This window comes from Vicugna pacos, unplaced genomic scaffold, assembly GCF_048564905.1.
Source record: "Vicugna pacos unplaced genomic scaffold, VicPac4 scaffold_190, whole genome shotgun sequence".
Lineage (NCBI taxonomy): Eukaryota > Metazoa > Chordata > Mammalia > Artiodactyla > Camelidae > Vicugna > Vicugna pacos.
Genome location: NW_027328869.1, coordinates 314,393 through 339,860, shown reverse-complemented (window position 1 = coordinate 339,860; position 25,468 = coordinate 314,393). Strand labels below are relative to the sequence as shown.

The following is a 25,468-nucleotide window of genomic DNA, read 5'->3' as shown; positions in this document are numbered from 1 at the left end:
CTGTCGGGGCATACTACACTGGGGCTGGGATGCATACTACAAAAGCATAAGCTACAGTTTCTACCTTACATCAATGTAACATCTTCCTCTTCTCATTTATTTCTTCAGCCAGAATTTGCTGAGACCTACTATGCACCAGGCATTGTGCTCAGTGTTTGATGCAATATTATAAAAGGCAAAATTCCATCTTTGGAGATTGTGCATCAAACTGCTTGGATACCTCATAAGTGTTGTTTTACCCAGAAGCTATTAATTACTGCATCACACATATTGTCGGTAGTTATAATGCTGGACTTTCAGCTGTTACATCAGTAAATATTTGCCGTGGAAAAACTATGCTTCCATATTTGAAACCTTGTATTAGTGTTAGAGAGTGGGACACGCTAGTTAAAGAGTTCACTCTATCCAAAATTATGAAATTTTAGGGCCTACTATGTAAGTTTCAACTCAGTTTTTGTCTGCAACAGACAATACATTTTCTATTCCTTCCTGAAAATTTGTATTTTTTCAAAGCAAACTGGATATGGCGTCAAAGCACAACCCATAAAGGAAAAGTTGACAGATTGGACTTAAATTAAAAGTTTAATTAAAAATGAAAAACTTTGCTTTGCAAAAAAATACTCTGAAGAAAATGCAAAAAACCACACAGACCATGAGCATGTATTTGTATATCACAAGTCTGACAAAGAACTTGTAACTAGAATATATGAAGAACTCTCAAAACTCAATACTATGAAAACAAACAACCTGTTTTAGCTCTGGCTACTGCAACAAAATAAGTAGACTGGGTGGCTTTTACAACAGACGTTTATTTCAAAATGTTTTTGAAGTGCAAAATCAAGGTGCCTATAGATTGTTGTCTGGTGAGGGACTGCTTCTTGGCTTGTAGACAGCTCCATTCTTGCTGCGTGTTTTTCTTCCTTTTCTTATAAGGACGCTAATCTGACAATGAGACCCCCACTCTTATGACCTTGTCTGAACCTAGTCACTTCCCAAAGGCCCCCTCTCCAAATACCACCACATAATGGGTTGAGGTTTCAGTATATGATTTTGGAGAGACACAAACATTCGATTCATAACACAGTCCAGTTTGAAAATTGAGTCAAAGATTTGCATAGACACTTTACCAACAGAGATGTAGAAATGACAAGTAAGAGCATGAAAAGAGGTTCAACATCATTAGTAATTTGGAAAGTGAAAATAAAAATTATGGAGTATTACCACTATTCACCGTAAGTATGATGAAAATTGGGGAGGAAGTTATAGCTCAGTGGTACAGCACGTGCTTAGCATGCATGAGGTCCTGGGTTCAATCTCCAGTACCTCTAAATAAATATAAATAAATAAATAGATAGATAGATAAATAGGTAAATACATACATACATACATACATACATACATACATACATACATACATACCGAATTACTGCTGGTAACAAGGCAGAACAACCAGAAAGCCCACACATCGTTGATGAAATGAAATATGGTGTGACCACTTTGGAAAACAGTTTGAAAGTGTCCTATAAAATCTACACTTACAGATGACTCAACAATCACCCTCCTAATTATTTACCCAAAGTAAATTAAAAGTTATATTTACACAAGAACCTGTGTATCAGCTTTATTCAGAATCACCAATACGTGGAAACAACCCAGATGTTCTTCAGTAGGAGAATACACAAAATGTGTTCTATCCATGCAGTGGAGTAATACTCAACAACAACAAAAATGGAAGGAATTATTGACATATGCAGCAACACAGGCTGTGGAATTCCATTTTGGTGACACTCTAGGGGAGAAAAAGCAAAACTGTAGAGACAGAATGGATCAGGATTTTCTAGGGGTTAAGACTGAGGGGCTGGGGCAGGTAGGGGTTGAGTCCAAAGAGGACAGCACAGAGAAATATTTGTGGTGACAGAATTGTTCTGTCTCATGGTTTTGGTAGTGGATGCAGGCTCAATGCATTTGCCAAAACCCATGGAACTGTAGCACCCGAAGAGTGCATTTTATTGTATGTAACTTAAAAATAAATTTAAATCAAGGGTGATGATAAATAACAAAAAAAAAGGAAATTGAGATTATTTTCCATACAAGAACTTTAATGTAGTTCACATTCCTTGACTAGGATTTTCCATCTCTAGAAATTTATTCTTAGGAAAGCAATCAACGATATGGTCAAGAGTGTTCTTTGCTGTATTACTCATCACAGGGAAATTGAAAACATTTTAATTGTGCAATTAAAGTGAGGTAGTTAAGTAAATTATATTTCCCATTTATAGGCATTAAAATTATGTTCCTGAAGGTTAATTATAGAGAGGAATGATTATTCTTTACTGATATATTATCATTTTACTCTGTTGATTTCCCCAGTTTAACTTAAAATACTGATTTTCAAATATTTGAAAACTTTTAGACAACTTGAAACTTGTACTTTCTAAAGGTATACCACATATTCAATCTGGTCCAAGTCCTCTTCCTATTAGCTCAATATATAGCTGGATAGGTAGACAGGTGAGAAGAGTAATATCTCTGCCTTTATAATCATTTCAATTCCTCTTATTTTTCGAGCAAAGGCAAAATTAGGATGGAGAATATAGTATCTTTGATTCAAATCATTTTTCTATTTGGAATGCCCTTTATCCTTATTTCCACCAGTAATAAAAAGCTACATTATATATAAAGGTGCTTTGCAATTTCCAAAATATTATTTTACATTAGCCTCTTTGATCTCGAATCAGAACCGATAATGTAATTGGAGATGATAGTAGTGCCCCACCTCCTGCTTATACAAGGCATCCGAAGCCTAAAACAGCTTAATAATGTTCCAGGGTCACATTTTGGTAAGTATCAAAGGCAGAACTCAAATCCCAACTCCTCGTCAAATATTCTGTCTATTATAATGCACTGTTTATTTACTCAAAAGATTTTTTCCCTTTTGAGGAAGCATGTCTTGCATTACAAAGGACATTTATTTCATTATTGTCATTCCAGATTCACTTTTAAAAATTATACAGTTTCTCTGTTAAATTCTCATGAGAAACACGGTTTCCACACTAAGCAGATACCCTCAAATCGTGTTTTGAGCTATATCAGTGTGCTTTTTTCAGTGTTTGCTCTGTGCCTTCTTGGACAAGACCTTCTTACCACCTCCCCCACCTACCACCCCACCAAATTTCTGAGCAATCCACTGTGTACAAAAACATTAAGTTTATTATGCCTCAGATGCAAACAGACAGAACAAGTCAGTGCTCAAAAATGAAATCTTGAAGCTCATTTTCAGAAACAGTAACCCTGAAAAGCAGACTTTCATATGTAAGAGCCAGGCATATGGGAGGAAAGTGTTTTGTAAATCCCAGATAGCTCCCTCCAGATAGGAGAATGAGAGGCCAGATGACTCAGAATACAGTTTTAGCATAAGCCAGAATCCTGCATTGGCCAGTTTCCTGGATCAGAAAGGGGGGACCTAGGGAGAAGATTGAGAAGCGGCATGTGGACATGAGGATCCTTGGCCCCTCTCATTCTGCAGATGAAATATGGGACTGAAGAAATGAAACCTCTGGACATTTCAGATAGGTTAAAGGAAAAGCAAAGCAGAGTGGCCAGTATTTCATTCCTGGTTTGAGATTGTGGGACGAGATTATACACAGGGTTCCTTGCACCCCAACATAAAGAGATGGGGCTGAAATAGTGACACATGGGTGTGCTGTGTTTAGGCACAGAGTGGGTCTGAGCTAGCTGCCCAGCACCCTCCCAACCTGGTCTCCCCAGTTTATCTGTAACCTGGGGGTTTATCATGCTCCACTGTGGGACGTGGAGGTACTGACTGCCCCAGGAAACTGGAAGTAGCTTGGAGTCAGCTCTACGTGAGTATCAAGTACCTGAACTAGAAAATCAGAAGCTGTGACAGGAACCCTAGAAATTAGCAGTGGATGCAGGTGAATCATCAAAGACTAGATGATGATCCACAAAGACCAAGTTGATGGGAATAGCTCAGTAGGGAACCAGCAAATTTCAAAGGAGAGTGAGCAACAACATGGGTGTGTGTTACATTCAGCTGCCACCCAGAGAGAAAGGAAGAAGGAGAGAGGGAGAAATATAGAAAAACTGAGACCGAGTTACCTTTGAAAAGATTTAGTTGGATCATGAGGTGCTAAGTTACTTTAAATGGATATATTTCTGTCCCTTCCCCAACTCCCATCTGGCCCTGGCCACCAACCAGAAATTGGGGCTTGTGAGCAATTTGATATCATTTACAGGAAAAAAACTAACTTTTTAAGGCCACATTTTGGTAGGTGTCAAAAAACAGAACTATACAAACAGTCTCTGTTTTTTCAAACCTAGGTCAAAATGAGTAATTTTTAAACCTTTTACACATTCATAAAATAGCAGTTACTTCCCTCTGGAATATGTGACTGAGGCCAAGGAAATGTGATGTTTCAACACTAAGACATTTTGTTAGATTTTATGTGCATGTGTTTTTAAGCAATTGTAATTTGCTCGTAAATCGTACACTGTTTCTGCCCTTTCGCATCTTCTCACACCTGAGTAACACACAGAATTCATGAGCTAAAGGTGTTGGGATGCTTTACACTTGACTGATTCTCCACAGATAAGGTTTTGTGTAGCCAAGCATATAAATTGTCCTGACAGTGAGTAGAAGATATGCCTGTCGATAAAGGATTGTGTTTAAGAAATGGGCTGTTAGCACTAGGTTGCCCAGGTCCAAATTCAAGCTCTACCATTTTACCTGTGTTTGTCTTTGTATGGGTAATTTCACAAATCTAAGACTCAGTTTTCTCATATGCATAATGAGCATAATGGTAGATCTTACCTCATAGCACTGCCATGACATTTAAATGAGTTGGTATATGTAAGTCACTTAGAGTAACAAACATTGATTAATGTACATGTTTACTGTTATTGATGCTTTGAGGATTAAATGAGTTCATAAATACATATAAACTGTAACATTCTGCTGGATACATTCTCAGTGATCACAGTGTTAGCTGCTGCTGTTATATTCCGAGATGCTGAGGAGCTCATATACCTGCTCAGTCAGACCGGCTTCTGAACAAACAGCTCACCAGCCATCAGATGGAATTTCAGCTAACTTCTGGCCTTTGTGGACATGTTTACCTTGGAAATACTGATTCCCTATTTTAAGCTGTTGCTATTTTTTTAGATTTTATTTTATTGAGTTATAGTCAGTTTACAATGTTGTGTCAATTTCCAGCGTAGGGCACAATTTTTCAGTTACACATGAACATACGTATATTCATTGTCGCATTCTTTTCCACCATGAGTTACCACAAGATCTTGTATATATTTCCCTGTGCTATACAGTATAATCTTGTTTATCTATTCTATATATACCTGTCAGTATCTACAAATTTCAAAATCCCAGTCTGTCCCTTCCCATCTCCCTCCCTCCTGGCAACCACAAGTTTGTATTCTATGTCTATGAGTCTGTTTCAGTTTTGTACTAATGTTCATTTGTCTTTTTCTTTTTTTTTTGATTTTTTAACATTTTTTATTGATTCATAATCATTTTACAGTGTTGTGTCAAATTCCAGTGTTCAGTACAATTTTTCAGTCATTCATGGACATATACACACTCATTGTCACATTTTTTTCTCTGTGATTTATCATAACATTTTGTGTATATTTCCCTGTGCTATACAGTGTAATCTTGTTTATCTATTCTACAATTTTGAAACCCCAGTCTATCCCTTCCCACCCTCTACCCCGCCCCCCACCCCAGTAACCACAAGTCTGTATTCTCTGTCCATGAGTCTATTTCTGTCCTGTATTTATGCTTTGTTTTTGTTTGTTTGTTTGTTTTTGTTTTTTAGATTCCACATATGAGCGATCTCATATGGTATTTTTTTTTTCTCTTTCTGGCTTACTTCACTTAGAATGACATTCTCTGGGAGCATCCATGTTGCTGCAAATGGCATTATGTTGTCGGTTTTTATGGCTGAGTAGTATTCCATTGTATAAATATACCACATCTTCTTTATCCAGTCACCTGTTGATGGACATTTAGGTTGTTTCCATGTTTTGGCTATTGTAAATAGTGCTGCTATGAACATTGGGGTGCAGGTGTCGTCCTGAAGTAGATTTCCTTCTGGGTACAAGCCCAGGAGTGGGATTCCTGTGTCATATGGTAAGTCTATTCCTAGTCTTTTGAGGAATCGCCACACTGTTTTCCATAGTGGCTGCACCAAACTGCATTCCCACCAGCAGTGTAGGAGGGTTCCCCTTTCTCCACAGCCTCTCCAGCATTTGTCATTTTTGGATTTTTGAATGACAGCCATTCTGACTGGTGTGAGGTGATACCTCATTGTAGTTTTGATTTGCATTTCTCTGATAATTAGTGATATTGAACATTTTTTCATGTGTTTTTTGATCATTTGTATGTTTTCCTTGGAGAATTGCTTGTTTATGTCTTCTGCCCATTTTTGGATTGGGTTGTTTATTTTTTTCTTATTGAGTCGTATGAGCTGCTTATATATTTTGGAGATCAAGCCTTTGTCAGTTTCACTTGCAAAAATTTTCTCCCATTCCGTAGGTTTTCTTCTTGTTTTATTTCTGGTTTCCTTTGCTCTGCAGAAGCTTGTAAGTTTCATTAGGTCCCATTTGTTTATTCTTGCTTTTATTTCTTCTAGGAGAAAATTTTTGAAATGTATGTCAGATAATGTTTTGCCTATGTTTTCCTCTAGGAGGTTTATTGTATCTTGTCTTATGTTTAAGTCTTTAATCCATTTTGAGTTGATTTTTGTATATGGTGTAAGGGTGTGTTCTAGCCTCATTGTTTTACATGCTGCTGTCCAGTTTTCCCAACACCATTTGCTGAAGAGACTGTCTTTATTCCATTGTATATTCTTGCCTCCTTTGTCGAAGATGAGTTGACCAAAAGTTTGTGGATTCATCTCTGGGCTCTCTATTCTGTTCCATTGGTCTATATGTCAGTTTTGGTACTGATACCATGCTGTCTTGATGACTGTAGCTCTATAGTATTGTCTGAAGTCTGGGAGAGTTATTCCTCCAGCCTCTTTCTTTCTCTTCAGTAATGCTTTAGCAATTCTCGGTCTTTGATGGTTCCATATAAATTTTATTATGATTTGTTCTAGTTCTGTGAAATATGTCCTGGGTAATTGGATAGGGATTGCATTAAATCTGTAGATTGCCTTGGGCAGTGTGACCATTTTAACAACATTGATTCTTCCAATCCAAGAGCATCGAATATCTTTCCATTTTTTAAATGGTTTATAATTTTCTGTGTATAATTCTTTCATTTTCTTTTCTTTATTTTTTTTAATTTTAGATTCCACATATGAGCGAGCTCATATGGTATTTTTCTTTCTCTTGCTATTGCTATTTCTTATGTAAACTATTTTCCTAATATTTGTTAGGAACATTTGTTTGTCATTTTCTTCATGCTTATTTTATTTAGTCTTTATTCTTACATTCTCTTCTTCTTGTATCAGCTGTTAGAGTTTTATTGTTTTTCTCTTTCTGAGCATCGTTACATCATGACTGTATTTTGAGCTTGTATTTGTGTGATCATGCATTGTGTGTTTTTGCTGAATGTCCATACTTTCCTGTTCCTGTTTGGCCTTGTGTTCTATCTTGTCCTTCCAATGCTCCATTTGGAATCTTCTTCATCTGTTTAACTTTCATTTTTGAAAAGTATTGCCTTATTCAGTCTTGTCTTATGATGTAATTCCCAGATAATCAAGCTGCTCCCTCCCTTGTACTTACTTATTCCAATACTAAATTTACCGACTATCTGAGAATGAATTGTGTAGAATCCCTTCTTTATGGTTTGACATCAGCTAAAAGTAATGTAACAAGAAAGACGTAGGTAAGAGATGAACCAGTAGGCAATACAGTAAATGGATAAGAATATGGCTTGTAATGTCCAGCAGGTAGATTTTCCAGTTCCAGCTCAGACACTTAAAAGCCATTATGACTTTTGACCAAGTGTTTTTTCTTAATTAAAAAATACTTTTTTATATTTTACTTTTTTTAACACCTTTATTGTGGTATGATTCCTGTACAGTAAACTACACACTTTTCAGGTGTACAATTTGATGGATTTTAATAGGTGCATACACCAATGAAACCACTACCACTATCAAGATAGCTAACATCTCCTGCCAAGAGGTGCAAATTCAGGACCTCAGGTGTAACGATAGTGACTAACTAATGATGTCAATATGAATATTCAGTAAACCGTGTGGTTTGCGCAGAGTATAGCACACTCTGTGCTTTCCCAGATATCAGATGCTGATCTTAATTTTATTTTATTGCAGTTGTTGTTTTGGTTATTATGAATATGATGATACTTAACATCAAGTTTCTTTATCTGCCTTTCTGTATGTGCAAGCTAGATAGACAAATAAACTTCATACTGTAAACTTAGCCAGCAGAAGCATTAATTGCAATGCTGCCATGGCGTTGTGGCACACAGCTTCTATTTAGCCCTTACTTCTGTTTCATATTTTGTTGGTTTGAAATATAAACATTTCCTGAGCTGATTAGGGTCCCAGTCCAGAAGTGACCAGGGGCTACTTGCCTTTAAGGAGATAACAGATAAATTAAAAAAATGGAATTAAATGTATACAAATTCCAGTAAATTTGCTATGCACTGTCCACTGACATTTTACTCAGCTGTTGGCAAGAATTTAATCAAGGTTTATTGACATTGTTTTCTGAAATTTAAATAGGACATAAAATTTTATGACATGCATAGTATTTTCAATAACTGTTTCATTATTCTCCATAGATAGTGTGATAGAATACAAGAGGAAATCTCAATAAAGCACCAAAATTGTGTTATTTTGGGAAGAGTAAGGTAGTTTGAAGTTTGTGTAATGACTGAATGCTGGTCAACTTTTAAAATCAGACTGTGGATTCGTGGATATCTGAGTTTCTCTTTCTTTTCCTATTTTGTCTATATCTTTTCTCTTTTGGATAAATGGTGTAAAGTCAGAAAACTAAGAATGATAGTTGTTTGTTGTATTGTTATAAAAGATAGATGGTAGCTTATAATATTAAATTCTAGTTCTTTAGGATTATTAAAGAAAGAATGCCACAGGATATAGTATAAGTATGGTTTAAACATTAGTTTGATGTGGAAAGCCCGAAGTCTGATGGCTACATTAGTGTTAAATTTACATGGTTGCTTAACCAATAGCCATAGAGATTCTGCCATGAATTATTTTTACTTTAAGTAGCCTATTCATTTGAACTAGAATAAAAACATTTTTGGGGAATTTCAAGTTGATTCAGATGTTCAAGAATCTTTCCCTCATCTAAGAACTGTTGTTTTTAGCCAAGAATGGGCAAATATGAGAGAAGTAGAGTGAACCATGGCCAAGACCTAGTCATCTGGCTGTCAATGCCAATGTCTACAGAATCACAAACAAAACTGAGTGATGAATATATGTCCAGAATTCTACTCCTAAGTATATAGTGAAAATAATTTAAAACAGCTACTCAAACAAATACATGTCTAAGCGTGTTCTTACAGCACTATTCACAATAGCCAAAAGGTGCTCCTCGCCTTGAATGGATAAACAAATCATGGAAATACATACAGTGGAATATTACCCCATCATAAGTGGAATGAAGTAGTGGTGCATGCTACAATATCAATCATCCTCCAGAGTATTATGCTAAGTGAAAAAAGCCAGATGCAAAAGATCACAACATATATGATTCCATTAATATAAAATATTCAGAACAGATGAATCTGTAGAGATAGAACATAAATTGGTGGTTGCCAGAGTCTGAGGGAGGAATTAATGGGGAGAAACTGTTCAATGGGTAATGGGTTTTTGTTTTGTTTTTTTTTTAATGGAGGTACAGGGGATTGAACCCAGGACCTCTTGCTTGCTAGGCATGCACTCTACCACTAAGCTATTACCCTCCCAGGTGAAGAGTTTTTTTACTTTGGAGTAGTGAAAATGTTTTGAAGCAAGATAGAGTTGGTAGTTGCAAAAACATTGTGATTAACTAAGTGCCACTGAAGTGTTTACTCTAAAATGGTTCATTTTATGTAATGTGGATTTTGCCATTTAAAATTATTTAAAAAGTACCAGGTGACAAGGTTGGAGCAGCACCATATCCCATATTTTCAAAATCACAAATGGTTTAAATACATCTATTACATGAGGAGAGAAAGTGGCGTTTGTCATTATCCATCACTGGGAGCTTGGTGAGGACTGGAAGTAATTTTAGGGTCTTCTTGGAAGATGAATTCAATTTGCCTCTTATATATATTCAGTTTTATTATGACATTAGATTACGAGAGCTTGTGAAAATCACTTTTAATGACTTGATTCTGTGCCGTGTGCTGCTTTATTTTCCATGCTTGCCTGAGATTTTAGTTGGTCTCATTGATCCAGCCTCGAAAATGAAAACAGGAAAGTATAAATGATCCTGTTTTGAAACGTGTTCTCTCTGTGCAATGGGAAGATAATTATACCAATGTGGATGGGCAGATGAGGTTATTCAGTCTCAAGTGCTTTATTTTTGGCTCTTAAATCATTTAGAGTAGCCACATATAAATAAAATGATCTGGATAATTATAAACAGTCTTAATATATTGTGTGAACCAATCTGTGCCACTGTTGGTAGTTGTTTGCACACATCTATGCTTGGTAAAGCAGGCTCTTTCCAAGATTGTGGCGTAAATATTTAGATTTTTTAGATAAAGAACTTCATTAGGTTTTGGTGGTGTACCTCTTTGCAAACATCATTTTTTAAGGTTGTGTCTCTATATGGAATCCTCTCTGTGTTGTTGGACAGCCTTTCTGCTGTGTATGTTGCATAAGTGATTTCACATCCTTAGAATATCTGTGAAGGGTTAATGTTATTATCTCATTATTGCAAATGAGATAACTGAGGTTCGAAGAAGTTAAGCGAAACCCGCAAGAGGATCAGTGGTGTTAGGATTCATCCTCACATACTTAGGCTACCTGTGGCTGGGATCCCATTGTACAACTTTTCTTTAGCAAAACGTCTTATGCACTAGCTCATGCATGAATTGCTGAGCTTGCTTGTTGACTGTTCACTTGGCTTCCCTGAAGAATATCTTATCTGTGTGCTCACACTTCTGAGTTAGCCTGTATAGACAAGCTGTCAGAATGTTGGTGGGAATATTGACATTTAACTGCATGGTGGAAATGGGTATATCAGTTTATAGGACAGCTTAAGTTTTAAAAAAAATCATCCCAGCACCCCAAGTGAATCTAAGGGTGCTGAATGATGGATGACTGGGGAGGATGCTAAATTTGGGTCATGGGAAACCTGAAAATTTGGGAATTTAAGGAAGGCAGAAATAGAACCAAATTCATGTGTCAGTCTAAGTTTTTCAAAATTTGATGTCAGATACCTCTTCCTATACAGGCTTTCTCTCTTCCTCCTGCAGCTTCAGGATTAACTGTCTTCCACATACCTTGTGTTTTCCTATCACTATACCTTTGTTGACATTTGGATTGCCTGGAGTGCCCTCCCTGGTTGCCACTGATTCTCAGCCTTGCTCCTTCTGCTTGTTGAAAGCCTTCTGCTCTTAGGCTAGTCCCTCAGAAAGCCTCCTCTTCCTTAAACCACCATAGCAGTCTCTGTTTAAAACATCAATTTGCAGCTTGAAATTTACTTTTGGACTAGGTGTTATTTTTATGTATTTATAGCTCATCTCTGTTATTAATCATGAGCTGGGAGATGAATAATAATATCTTCACTTGTATTTATTCCATTATATGCCTTGGACTTGGTATGTGCTCATGAAATAGTAGTTGATAATTTTATAACTCTTGAAGGCAGGGTTTTCTCAAAACATATCAATAAAATACCATTTCTGGGAGAGATGCTCTCCCTAAAAGGTAGCCATTGGTCAAATAAGGTTAAAAACCACCACATACCATTTCTATCTCAGGAAGTTTACATAGTAGTTGGCATTTTCAACATCCACTGCTCTACAGTAGTGAGACTGATTTTACTATTTTAACCCGTACTTCTAAGCTCACCTTCTAATTTTTAAAATAAGAACTCTTCCAATATCTCCTATTCCTCAAAATGTTCTTAGCAAGAAACTGCTTCAAGGTCTTTTTGTATAAAAATTTTGCTCATAATAGTCACAAATGTGGAAACTGGAGTTTGATACAATCTAGTCTGTACATTTTGTTCGGCCTTTCCACATAGTACTTGGGAAGGCACCCCCCCTTAGTTGTATTGGTGTGTTTGTGTGTGTGTGTGTGTGTGTGTGTGTGTCTTTGCATGTCCTATACAATTTGGACTCAACCTGAAAATAGATTGAGATTGAAAAGAGAATGGTTGGAACTGGTCTTTCAGCTTGATTATCTGCTGGAATCTCTATTACTTCTCATAATATGCTTGAAAAGTTTTATTTGTACCTTAAGGGCAATGAGCCTGGCCTCATTTACAAATATGAATGCAGATGTTAGGAGGGGACTGTCTTCTCCCCCAGACTGTGTGGCTCACTGTTAGCTTGTTTTATTTACTTCCTCTGAAAAGAAATATCCATCCCTTGGAATTAGACCCAGTATTGTTAGTGGGGAAACTCAGTTTTGGAGTCAGAAAGTTTCAATTTAATTCCCAACTCAGGCCTGTGTGACCCTGAGCAGGTTTTCCTTCCAGAGCCACTGACTCATCATCTACGAAACAAGATGAGTCACTTCTGCCTCCAAGAGCATTTTACAAGGACAGTGCCTGGCCCAGGAGAGATGCTGCACAAGTATTGGTCCCTTTTTGCAGTTATTTTTTGTGTCAGGTTATGACAGGAGAGTTCCACAGGCATAAAGTCATACGGACAAAGCTGCCTCTCCCCGTTGTTGCCATTCCGCGTTTCACGGCATTTCTTCAAACCATGAATGGTGTCGCTCTCCTTCACGTCTTCTGTCTCTGTGTGGCAACTGTAGGGGTGGGCAGGGGTTAGTAAGAGTTGAATTAATATCTATAAGGGGAATATTTGAATTCTAAAAATAGTGAATAAATAACCTGAAAGAGAGTTTAAAAATTTTTTATTGTAATCATTTGAGATACGGGAAAGCAACTTACAAATGATCAGTTTAGTCTTATCATCTGTTAATTGTAAAACTCCATCCCCCCATTTTTTATATATACATATAATATATATATAATATGTGCTATATATTATTATATATAATACATGTTTATTTATTTTTATATACATTATATATAAATATTTATATATATATAAATACTTTGGTTGGAATAATTCATCACATCATTCAAAGGGGAATAGTAAATGCATTAGGAGAAACTTCCAACTTTTGTATAAATCCATTATATAATTTTGTTTTATTTTTAATTTTTATTTTTTGGGGTGGTAATTAGGTTTGTTTGTTTGTTTATTGGGGGAGGTACTGGGGACTGAACCCAAGACCTTGTGCATGCTAAGCATGCACTCTACCACTTGAGCTATACCCTCCCCCCATTATATAATTTTAGCCATGGGTTCATTTCCATGTGGTTTAGGATTATATATGACTATGCACAAACAGCATAAAAGGATCATCGTGGTGACAGTCTTGCTTAAGGTTACATATTTGGAGGTGAAATCACTCAATAGAAAATTAGATTGATAATTTTGGGGAGTGAGTAGAATAGATTGTTCAACATATACTGTGGTTTTCAGGCCAACTGACTACTCTGACTCCCATTTTGCAGAAAACCATGTACTTGTTACATGTGGTTGTCAATACGTGTCAGTCCTGTCTGTCTCCAGCCATCCATGGCTAAACTGTTCCTGGGAGAAGCCCACTTGTCCCTGTGAAGGATGACAAATGGCAGCTTTGCTGCTGTATCTACCTTTCTAAATGCCGAATTCTCTCCTGGCAGGTTTTCTTGACATAAATATTATGACTGGCTTAAAAAAATCATTTTTCTGTACTTTATTGGTTTAGACACCAGGTGACGTCTTGTGAGCTAAGCTGAAGTAACAGGCAGTGATGAACCTAAAAGTTCCTTGGACTGGCTTTGTTTTTATATTCATCAGCATCTGTCTTGATCTGGTTGATTGCAGGAGATGTATCGGGGAGTCTCTGTCCAGCATCTCCTCCTCCTGAACAGATAGCTTGTGAAATTCCCTGCCGAATGGACTGTGTGGTGAGTGAGTGGACAGAGTGGTCATCCTGCTCCCAGTCTTGTTCAAATAAAAACTCAGATGGAAACAGACCAGGTCGAGGACTATACTGGCGTTGGCTGGAGAAGGTGAGTAATAGGAAAGGCTTCTGTTCCCTACATCCAAATGAACAGTTTGTTTTCCAGGTGTGCCTTTTCTCTTTGATCCTCTGCAGGTTCCCATATCGACATGAATTACTTAAGCCCATCCTATATACAGGCTGTGGCAATCAGACAGATGTTAGTTTTTGAAATACTTTTTGGGAAAAAAAATAAAGCTGGGTTGATATACCTCCCAATTCAGATAGCTCATGCAATTGGGAACCTAATTGGAATATGTCTGGTAAAATGAGTTCCAAATTAGGAGTTAAGAGACATGGCTTCTTGAACAAGAGCCACCACTGATATTGGTAGGCTACCTGATTTGTGTGCCCTCATCTCCTGTTCTGTCAGGCTAGCCTGTGGTGAGAGGGAGAAAGATGAAGGCTGTGGAAATGGCTCTGAAGAAGCTAAAATGGTACTATGAGAATGTAAATGGGTGACATCAGAGCAAATGAGAGGAGCTACTCTTCCTATCACTTACAGCGATGGTCTCAGTCTCCAGACACATGTGTCATTTCTTTCAGGTCCTCCCTCGGCTTTGTGTGCCTACAGCTCAGTTGGAACTGTACAGTAGTATGGCTACTGGCTTTGAGGAACTTTTTAAACAAGATTCTGTTCTGTGGTCCTAAGAAATGGGGCCAGGGTCAAGATGAAGGAAGATTTTCATATTCTTAAAGTGCATTTGCTTTCTCTTCTTGTCTGTTATACTTCTGGAGGGAGAAAAAGTCAATAGTATTTAATGGGGGAAAAGAAATAACAAGAATAACAAGACCAAGGTCATAGATCTTCTCCAGCATTTGGCCCACTGAATAAAACATTATAGAGTGGAGGAGGAGGGGGAAAAAAGTCAAGACTTTAGGTAAATACCAGTTTTTACATGGATATAAAAATGGGAAAGAAAAGATAGTCATGAAATTTGGTTGTCTGACTCACCCAGGATTGTAAGGGTGCACATCTGTCTGGTCTGCCTGGCAGTGGATAACACATTGCCTGGTATTATTTCTGAGTTTAAGGATGGGCTCTCTCCTGCCAAACTTTGAGATTTCTCAATTTCTCAAATAGCAGTAAAATGCACTGCTTGATGGAGGATAGAGGTCTTAAAGTGGTTCTCTGAGAGAAAATAATAGTCTCTTAGGAAAGAAAGAGCTTATGTAGGTAATGTGTGTGTATGTGTGTATTTGACCTGATACCACTTCAAGGTCATGGGTTACTATAGCTAACTGACTAATTTGTGTAGGCATAATAATATTAAGATAAAAGCAGATTTCTTTGGAGTTTATCTCAGAAATGCATGACTCAGAGGTGGAAAGTAGAATCAATTGATTTTTTACATCTAATTGACATGCACCATTATCTGTTCTTTGGGAGAGAAGGGTGCAATGTATTGTTCTCAGGTTGTTCCTCAGGATGAAAGAACCATGACCTTCAAGTTGGAAATGGAGTGACTTGGCTCAGGCCAATGAAAGGTTGTTTCACAAAGGCCCTCTTTCTAGACCATTTAAACAGTTAAAACAACAAAAAACAAGAACGACAGTAACAACAGCAGCCACATGGCGATAACACCAGTGCCCGCTGTGTATTCTGTTTGATTTTGGTGTTTGCAAGTGGAAAGCCATGCCCCCCTAGTCAGGCCCTCCACGAGTATCGTTCATGCAATGACCATTCTTGTCTGCAACTCTACTGGGAGACAGCTCCGTGGGGCCCCTGTTCTGAAGACACATTGGTAACTGCCCTTAATGCAACCATTGGCTGGAATGGAGAAGCGACATGTGGCATGGGCATTCAGACACGGAGGGTCTTCTGTGTCAAGAGTCATGTGGGACAGGTGATGACAAAAAGGTATTATTGATAATTTATTGAAAGTACATAGGATTATGGCATAGTTGAATATTTTCAGTCAGAAGCATTTTTCAAGCCCTGAATATGTCTCAATCTGTGCTGGAGTAAGAGATTTTTGTTTTGCTTTGTTTGACTCTTCAGGACTTAAAAAATATGCCTCAACCAGAGGTAGACAATTTACTAAGTTGTAATGTGTGCATTAATTAATGGATAACAGTAAATATAATGCCCACCCATATTGAATCGTTTTGAGTAACCAGATTTTCTAGAGCTGATATCAGTATTTTTGACTCTTTTTCAGTCACATAAAGACAAGGTCCATGTGAAGGTAGGTTACACACACACTTTGAAAATACAGGGCTATGTTCACTCTTCTTTAGGTCCCGCTGCTCTTGTCTGCACTGAGTAAATCCACACGGTCATTTTAAATCAACTAATTCCTGCCCTTGAGTAGGCTTACAGTCTCATGCATGCCATACCCTGCACAGGGAGAGGTAAATTAAAAAAAAAGGAGGAGAATGTGGACATGTGGACTAGGATATAGACATCAGCAAGGATCAGGACAGTTGCAAGTGATGGAGGGAAAAAGAGCACTTGGCTGGAGGAGTTTCTTTAGACCAAATGGGGAGACATAAGTCTTCCTGCAGTCCATGCAGGAGGGCTCCTGGAAGAGAAAATGTAAGGGACCTGCCTCATGTACAGAGACTGGGTAACTGGCCTGCCATAGAGATTTCCAAGTGGCTACATGTGAATGAGTCCCCTTCCAGTGATGGAAGACTCTACTCCAGCCGCAGGGGCAGTGTGGGTCCCCAGGCTGGGCTGGTGCAAACTTGGGTCTAGGGTCACAAACTAGGCAACTTTGAGCTCTTCCCAAGGCATTTCTAAGTTGGGAAAATGATACCCTCTCTTCTTTCTGATCTTGATGCTTTGAGAGTATGAGTGGAGAGTTGACATGACTGTGCTCTCGCCTGATGGAAAAAGCAGGAGGAGAGAGTAAAATTGATGCTCAGGAAGAAGCAGAAACTGAAGCAGAACAAATCCTGGCAGCATCCAGCCCTGGTCCCATCCCCACTGAGGGAGCTGCCTTTCCTGGCAACCTGGGCAACTACATTTGCTCTCATGCCTGCTTCCATCCAGTTTGTGTTGCTGTCATGGGCAACTCAGACACCTGATTAATCTCATCTTGGGGCACCATGATGACGGACTCTGGGCCTTAGACACATTGCCATGGAAACCGCTTGGGTTGTGTATAAGGAAAGTCATAGAACCTGAGCTGCTGATGGCAGAAATAGGGCAGACTGGCCAGATACTGTGGTGTTAGAGCATCTGAGGAGCAGATGGCTGTGCAAATACAAGAGAAGATAACTAGGGCTGGAAGTGAAGCATAGTCAAGAAGACTGAATCTCCCCCCTCCCAAATGTGGCGTTCAGTAAGCTGGGGTTGGATGATCTTCACTGTTGCCACCACAGATTTTAGCACCGTGTCTGGCATGTGGTTAGTGTCCATAAACGTTTTTAGAATTTATGAATGAATCAGACCTATGTGTAGGAAAGTAACAGGGTTTGACATGGAACAGATATGAATTGTAGAAGATTAAAGAAGCTGATGTTTATCCTTTGCTTTAAGAAAAAATATAAAATATTTAAAAATATAAAAATGTGAAATAGAAAAAGATAAAATCTACCATGATAAATTTTGGCTAAGGGGACTGACACGAAGTGTGATGTGCAGATTGTATGTATGTCCTTCTGCTCTTATTAAGTCATAAATGTTATTTCTGCTTTAGCATCTAACTCTAAGTTGCTTGTGATACTTTTTGGAATGTCAGTTTACACCAGTGTGTGTTTCAGTTTACCTGGTGGTAACAAAACACCATGCGGATCAATCGAGTCAGTGAAAGTTTTAGCCAAACATGGACAATAACGTTTGCACATCATTTGGTTCAGGACATAATCAAATTCATGAGGTTATGGTAAAATTCTGAAAGGCTTATAAAGATACCAAGCAGACAAAAGAACTCTTTTTATCTTGAGACGGATTGCAGCCTTGATAGTGTTCATTTTTATCATGTAAATTTCCAACTGCTGAAAAAAAGATGCGTGACATATTAGCTTGAATATCCAAATAAAAATTAGTATAGCTTAGATATAGGAATGGATGCTACATGAAATGCAGCAAACTATTATTCTTTACAGTGATGAGAAAATTGAGCATACTTGAAGTATGAGCTCTCTTCCAGGTAATGTTTCACCTCTGAACCACAACAGGAAAAATCTACTTGATGTGAATGCAGTTTATTTTTTTGTCTTAGCAATGGAGCATTAGAATTGAGACCGACAGCTACCAAAGACATTATCATCACATTTCAAACACTATTTGGACATGAAAAGTTGGATTATATGTTCAAACAGACCCCTATTTCCTTGTCTGGCTTTCTGATTACTATAATGACAGTTTTTTATAAAGTCTCTAAGCCCATCAGCTTATTCAAAGGTTAACTTAATGATATTTTGTCAGAAGAAAAATCACAGGGCCAACAGTTTATAGTTTAAAGCACAATTCACAAATGCATATGCATTTGTTTGATAATTTACGTGAGACTAAAAATATCATCATGACAATGAATAACCTCCAGTTTTGCTTGATTTTCCAACACAAGAAAATTAATTGCACATATGTTTTCCCTAAAACACACACACACACACATACTTTTTTTTTTTGCACTTTTAATGAGGCTGGAGACTTAACAACCTAGTTTTAGTTTTTACTGTATGTCTCCAAACAGTCCTGCTCAACAAGGGAAGCCTGCATTGACTTAAGAAAAGTTAATTAAAATTCTTGAGGTAATGAGATTAATTGAGCTAAGAAAATAATACCTAGTATCCAGTGGAGCACATAGTGAGATAGAAGATCAGCGGTAGAAAGTATCCTTTGCTCTGTCGTTTCAGAAAAATACACTTTTGCTCTTTTTGATGTGAAAGCCATTGTAGTGGAAAAAAATCCCCTCCCTTTTGTGAAATCCTGGGGGTGGGGGTGATGGCAATAGAAAGGGAAGAGGAAAATATCCTCAAGAAAGAGTGGGCTTCAGGGTAGAGAGAAAGAAGCATGTCTCCATGGACTGGATGGGCTAACATCATGTGCTCTAGCCCTAAACCCACTGCACTGGGATGTACAGAATTCCTTGCAAGTTCTTGCTTCCCTAGGGTGGTGTTTTGGTTTCCACGTAATTGTATAGGTTGCCATTGTATGTGTAATAGAATTGATTTTATAAGAAATTGAGGACTAGGGGTGTGGGTATAGCTCAGTGACAGAGCACGTGCTTAGCACTTAGCATGCATGAGGTTCAGTCTCCAATACCTCCATTAAAAAAAAAAGAAAAGAAAATGAGGACTAGCTAAGACACAACTGACACAGAGTGAGAGCTTGTTGGGATATTTTGGGACGTTTGTTTGGTTTTGTTTCACTACTCAATTTTTTTTTTCAGTTGCAATGTGCAAAAAATAATAACTAAGATTAAAATCCCACAACTCAAAGCCTTCCAAAGGTCCTAAAAGGTACTTTCTGCCATTAACATGAAAACATGGGCCCTTTTGTGAGATCTAGTAATTGAGAGCTCCGTTTACACATTTCCTGTTGAAAAAGTTGGCAGGTTGAGATGGTACGGCAGTTCCTGGGTTGGAGGACTACTCAAGGGAAGGGGTTGGAGTGCTGAGTCTGCACCATGATTGTGGACACATAACTGGAAAATGGCAGATCTCTGTAGCTCAATTTGATGCATTTCAGCACAGTGATTATAAGGAACTGAAACCTATAGGACGCCAAGAGGCAATCATCATGGAATACTCCAGTGCAAGTCCAGGAAAGTGTATGTGTTGAAATGAAATGTACTCATCCTTTTATCAAAAGTACTTCCAATCAAGGATCAGAGTGTTACAGGAGAGTAGGAAGTATGAATTTTGGCAAAAGGCAAGGAGCCATGATGTGTTTATTAACTAAAAACTGACTCTGTGTGTTTCCCTGGTTTTTAAGGCTTCAGTTTTGTTTCAGAGATGGCTGGATAAATGTGCCTAATATTCCCAGGGATTTGCCTTGTGGCTCCAACAGCATAAGTACTATTCAGTCACTCACTTCCTGTTACTAAATATATACAATGCATTAAGATCTTCTGGCATTTTTAAGTTATGATATAAAATGGAATCCTACCGTCAAAATTAGTGTATGTACAAAGTATGCACATATATGCACACTTGTGCACACACATACCCAGAAAACCAGCAGCATCAAAGATGTCAAAAGCTATTTCTTATTCAGTGACAATAAACGATACAGAGAATAAACATTATAGTTTTTAGAAGTGGAGGATACATAAGCTGCTAATGGTCGAAGAGAATATTTTTGAAGACTAAGAGGAAATTTATGAAATTGGAAATGAGATGGTCCTTGAAGGGGTTAGACAGCATATAAATAGGAGGAAGAGGAAGTTGAACCTCTAAGGAAAACGTCTGCATTATTGGCTGAAAAAATGAACAGAAAGACAGTTTCACTGGCAAGAAAATACTTGGCTCCTCTCAGACCAGCAATCACATTTCAGGAAAGCCTTCTGTTCATGGCATCTAACCTGATAAAAGCAGTCTAACCTGAGTTTGACATATGCCTTTGAGGGGATTTTACCTTTCTCACTGGTGGACTTAGGGGAAGAACACAGAGAAAGAGGACCATGTTACGAAGTTGACCTTAGGCCTGTTGAGTGTTTGTGGTGTGTGATGCTAACAAAGTGTCAATAAACATAAGCAATATTGGTTTCCCAAAAAAGATGAACAGCTGCTCCTAACTGGAAGTGAACAAAGTGCCTGCAGATTTAGCCACTCTCTTCAGAGCACCTGAAGCCAAGCCAGCAGCACAGGCATTTCTGAGCTCTTTGTGGACATATGAGTGGGTCCTGGCTGGGTCTGTTCACCCCTAGCCCTGCCGCCCCACTGAGCACACCGGAAGTTGTCCTTCCATTTCCAGCCACATACCAGGAGAGATTGGAGAGCAGACAGAATAAAGAGCAGTTCAATTAAATTTTAGTAGACTTCAGGGTATGAGTAAAGGACTTGGGAGTGAGTTTAGTGTTTTTTGCTACCTCTGTCAAAGGATGACATAAGTCTACCATACCAGAATAGTTTGTATTATTTAAATACTATTTTCTCTAAAGACACTTTTTCATTCCATTGTTGCATTCATTGAATTCAACTACTTAATAGGTAGTTTTTATGTATATTATGGATGATTATTAATAAGACCACTAGCAATTTATTGAGCAGTTTTTTCTGTGCATATATACATTTCCACTTTAATTTATCAGTATTACAGTGTTATAAGCACCACAGTGGAAGTAAAACAATATAGAGGGACTGAGGATGGAAATCTACTACGTTTAGCATCCCACGTCCCAAATACAACCACTTTAGTAGTTTCTATTAACTATTAATAGTTATTTCTTTTCTTCCCCTCTCTTCTCTCTCTCTCTGTTTTTGCTGGGTATGCCTTCATGTGGTTCACAAGTTATAACAAAATACAAAGGGACATCTAATATATGACAATGAATTTCCTTCTACCGCTTCTGCTCCCATCCCCCGCCTCCCCACCTCCTGTCCTGCCATTGGCAGCCACTCTGCTAGTTTCTTGTCTGTCTCCACTGTGTCTTTATGTCAGTGCAGGCAAGCGCCAGGATATATCCTCATCCTCCCTCCCCTTTCCGATGTTTACCTCCTTACTCTAAATGGTGTAGTTTTCATGTATCATTCATATATCTCTTCACTGATCAATTTAAAATGTCCGTTTACACTCCTCTCCTGACTTGACTCCTCTTCCTTTGGTTGGTGCTCTGTTGGTTGGTTATGTTTGCATTTTTGATTAATTTACTTAGAACTTTCTCATTTCATTTATATGTATTGGCTCTCTGAGGACCTGCTTTGTTGGAGGAGGACATCCAAGCCTCCCTCCCCTGCCACCTCCCATCTTGCGCTCACTGTGTCTTCACCTTACGGTGACAAGAAAAATATTGTGTACATTCTGTTCACAGCCAAATTCGTGTCTTGTCTATGTATTGCTTCTAAAGTTTTAAAACTAAGAATAGGTTTTTATTTTTATAATTATGTACCTTGACAAGATTTGGCCTCAGTGAGAGTCTCCTTTTTTGTCAGGTGACCTGGCTTTCTCCCTCACCTCCCCCAGCCATTGTTACCTCTCCTCTTACCTTGGCTTGCTCTTTGCCAGTTGGACAGTTTTTGTGTCTGCACGCTGGTCATTTTGTGCACAGTTGGTAGACGTTCCACTCTGAATTGCCAGCCTTCCATCAGCTCTACGATATTTGAATCCATGATTTCCTTGTTACTTTTACTTCTTCAATTTTCTGTTCTCTTCTACTGGGAAGTCTCAATTGTCTATTTGAATTTGCCAGGTGATTTCTTTTTCTGATCGTTATTTTTCTCAAGTGTTCTGTCTCCATGTGGCTTTGGGTCCATTACTTATTATTTCAGCACCTCAGTTTATCATCTGAAAATGAAGATTATAATGCCTCTCACTGCTGTCATTAGTGATAAATGAAAGAATGTAGGCAAAGCACTTACTCACCACTGACATCTAGTACCAGACTTCCTGCTGTTAAGCTTTAGACGCAATGCATCTCTGTGCTGTATAGGAAGCTTAACGGGAAACAGAATTCAAAGATGCAGACATATGTTGCAGAGTGCTTTTCTGTTCTCCTTTTGGCATGGCACTGTTTTAGAAGATAATAAATGTGGTTTTTAGCCTTCTGTACTCTTGAAAATAAGCAAACAAGCATGCAAATAAAAACAGAATCTTGTTTGCCATGTTCTGAGACTTCAGTTCTTCCAAGTAATGATGAGTCCATTGACTCCGGTCCCCCTAAGTATGAACAGTACATTAATTCTCAGCAGCATAACAGAACTAAGATGTTTCTCCTGTCAATGCTAGTCCGTATATTTGTTCTTTGCAAGCAAACATACTCCACTTATGTCTCACTGACTCCAGCTCATCAATTTACGTGTTCTAAAGAGACACCTGTCAATTACTTAAGTAATTCTAAACCTGTGTTGAGTATCGGGGTGTGCAGTATTTTTGCATGGTCGTCAATGTTTTTTGTTTCCCAATATACCCATGTGTCACCTCGTACACTATCACTGATTTGATATATTCCTGAATAAAACACTTTTCAAAAAATTAAATCTTGTCTATTCTGAAAAAAAATCAAGTGTTCCTTGAATTCATGCTGACGGGGAGATACTCACTTGGCATCTGTCTTACATTAGCTTCAGGGATTTTTTTTTTCTTCTGGTCTAGTGAAAAGAATTTTGGTTTGTGGGTCAAGAGAGGTGAGGTGTGCTTCGGGCTCTCCCTCTGGCTGTGAGGCCTTGGGCACAGCACATAACTTCACCTCCCTGGGTCTCTCTCCCTTCTCTATAAAAGGTCTCAGTGATTTCAGTTCTGAAATCCGATGGTTCTGTGTTAAATTGCTTACTTTCTCCAGGAGGCACTGATGCATTCTCTTCATGTTGGCAGATGCCCAGAATCTACTCGGCCCAAAACAGTACGCCCCTGTCTCCTGTGCAAGAAAGACTGTATCGTGACCATGTTCAGCGAGTGGACGCCCTGCCCAAGGCTGTGCCAGCCAGGTAGGCGGACGCTGTTCCCTTCATGCTTTCTCTCCTTCCTGATCACCTGCTTGCTTTCCCCACTGATAAATATGCCAGAGACTGTGGAACAGAAGCTCCTGTCTTTTCCAATTGCATGTCACCCTGGGAACAAAGGTTGTAAAATTTGTAGATGAAGTCTTAGATTTCCAGATCCCACAGAACTTGGCAGGGAAAACATGATCAATTTTACATGTCGTAGTGCCTCGGGTGTGTGTTGCAGAAGTATTCGTCTTCTGTTGACCCCGTTGTGGCATTTCAATCAGCCATTCACACGTGGTCCCCCATCAGACATCCACACCATCCCATTTATCTGTGGCTCCTGTACTTAGAGCCTGACTCCAGGCATCTTCATTAGAATATAGGGCCTTAAGCGCTAAGCATGTGTCACTGATGAATTTATATTCCAGCCTGTGGAAGAAAAGAGGCAGATACATTAAAAAGTATTGAACAGGTAAGGAAATTGGCAATATATGGTAGGTACTTCTTTCCTTTTAATGGTGATGCTCTGTACCTCTGGATGTATTTGGAGGGCTGTGATCCAGGAGGCTTAATACCTAAGTTCCAATAAACACACAGGAAAACTTTTATAAAATGACTTTCTTAGAACCAGTATTTCCGCCCCACTTATTTCAGTCCCCTGATGAGGTAGTCCAGGTGGAGACACAGGAACTAGTTCCAGAGCTCCGTTTTGGCCTAAGACCTAGAGTTAATAACTTGGTCCCTCTCCCCTAGCCTCAGACCCCAGCCTCGGTTCTATGAATCTTACCATTGCCGTAGTAAGAAAAGTTACACCCAAGAAAGGGAAGGATGGAAAGAGTATTAACCCTACTGCTCGAAGCAAACTTACTCACATCCACACCCCTCTGGCCTTGTCTGGACAGCCGTGTACTCGGGCAGGGCGTGGCTCTCAGTGCATCGCTGCTCTAGCCCCCTGGAAGATCTCCAGGAGAGGAAAGCATGTGGCTCTTTGAAGAGAGAACCCATCCCAGAGATCGAGAGCACTGAACTCCTCTCCTTGGAAAATTCTGGCTCTGTGCATCTAGGATCCCCCAAAGGCTCTCTGACTCACACATCTTCATGGGAGTGACATGACAATGTGGCCAGCATTGACATAGACCTGTCTGCTGCTTCAAAGCCCTTCTCATTGATGGACGGGGGTGGGGGGTGCTGGTAGTGACTGCTTTTGAAGAATATCATCAATCAGTGTCTTAGATTGCAATGGGTTTGGGGGGTGCCTGTATGAAGGTTTTCTAACTGTGCCATTTCCTCTTCTTAAATGACCCTCTGCCCTAGAATTAACATAGTAGCATCCAGTGAACTTTGCCTGTGGATGGAATCAGAAATAAATGTACTGAATACAGAAGAACTTTGACAATACAGTGGAATGTTTATCTGATCTTTTGAGGGGTGGAGATAGCAGTCTCTTCTGGAAACCCTCCAGCACTTATTTTCCAGAATGAAAATTCAGAGTAATTGAGCCGGAGGAACAGGATTTGTTGAGTCACCTGGGGAAGGTCGTTTCCAGACAGAGTGGGATGGAAAAGCTGTGATCTCTATTCTGAACCATTTGAAGGAGGAGATTGGCTTTTGAAATTTTTGTAGTCACTTATCTGAAAAACATTCAAGCTCTTAAAGATATATATAGGAAAAAT

General features: G+C 38.7%; 1 protein-coding gene across 1 annotated transcript in view; it reads left to right on the top strand.

The window, feature by feature from the left end:
* The window catches only part of LOC140695203 (thrombospondin type-1 domain-containing protein 7B-like), a 161,725-nt gene that overhangs the window by 13,500 nt on the left and 122,757 nt on the right, over nucleotides 1-25,468 (top strand). Inside the window, 5 exon segments of the mRNA XM_072958061.1 lie at nucleotides 12,803-12,962; nucleotides 14,078-14,221; nucleotides 14,224-14,269; nucleotides 15,883-16,116; nucleotides 23,683-23,795. Of these exon segments, the coding sequence (XP_072814162.1) occupies nucleotides 12,803-12,962; nucleotides 14,078-14,221; nucleotides 14,224-14,269; nucleotides 15,883-16,116; nucleotides 23,683-23,795 (697 nt within the window).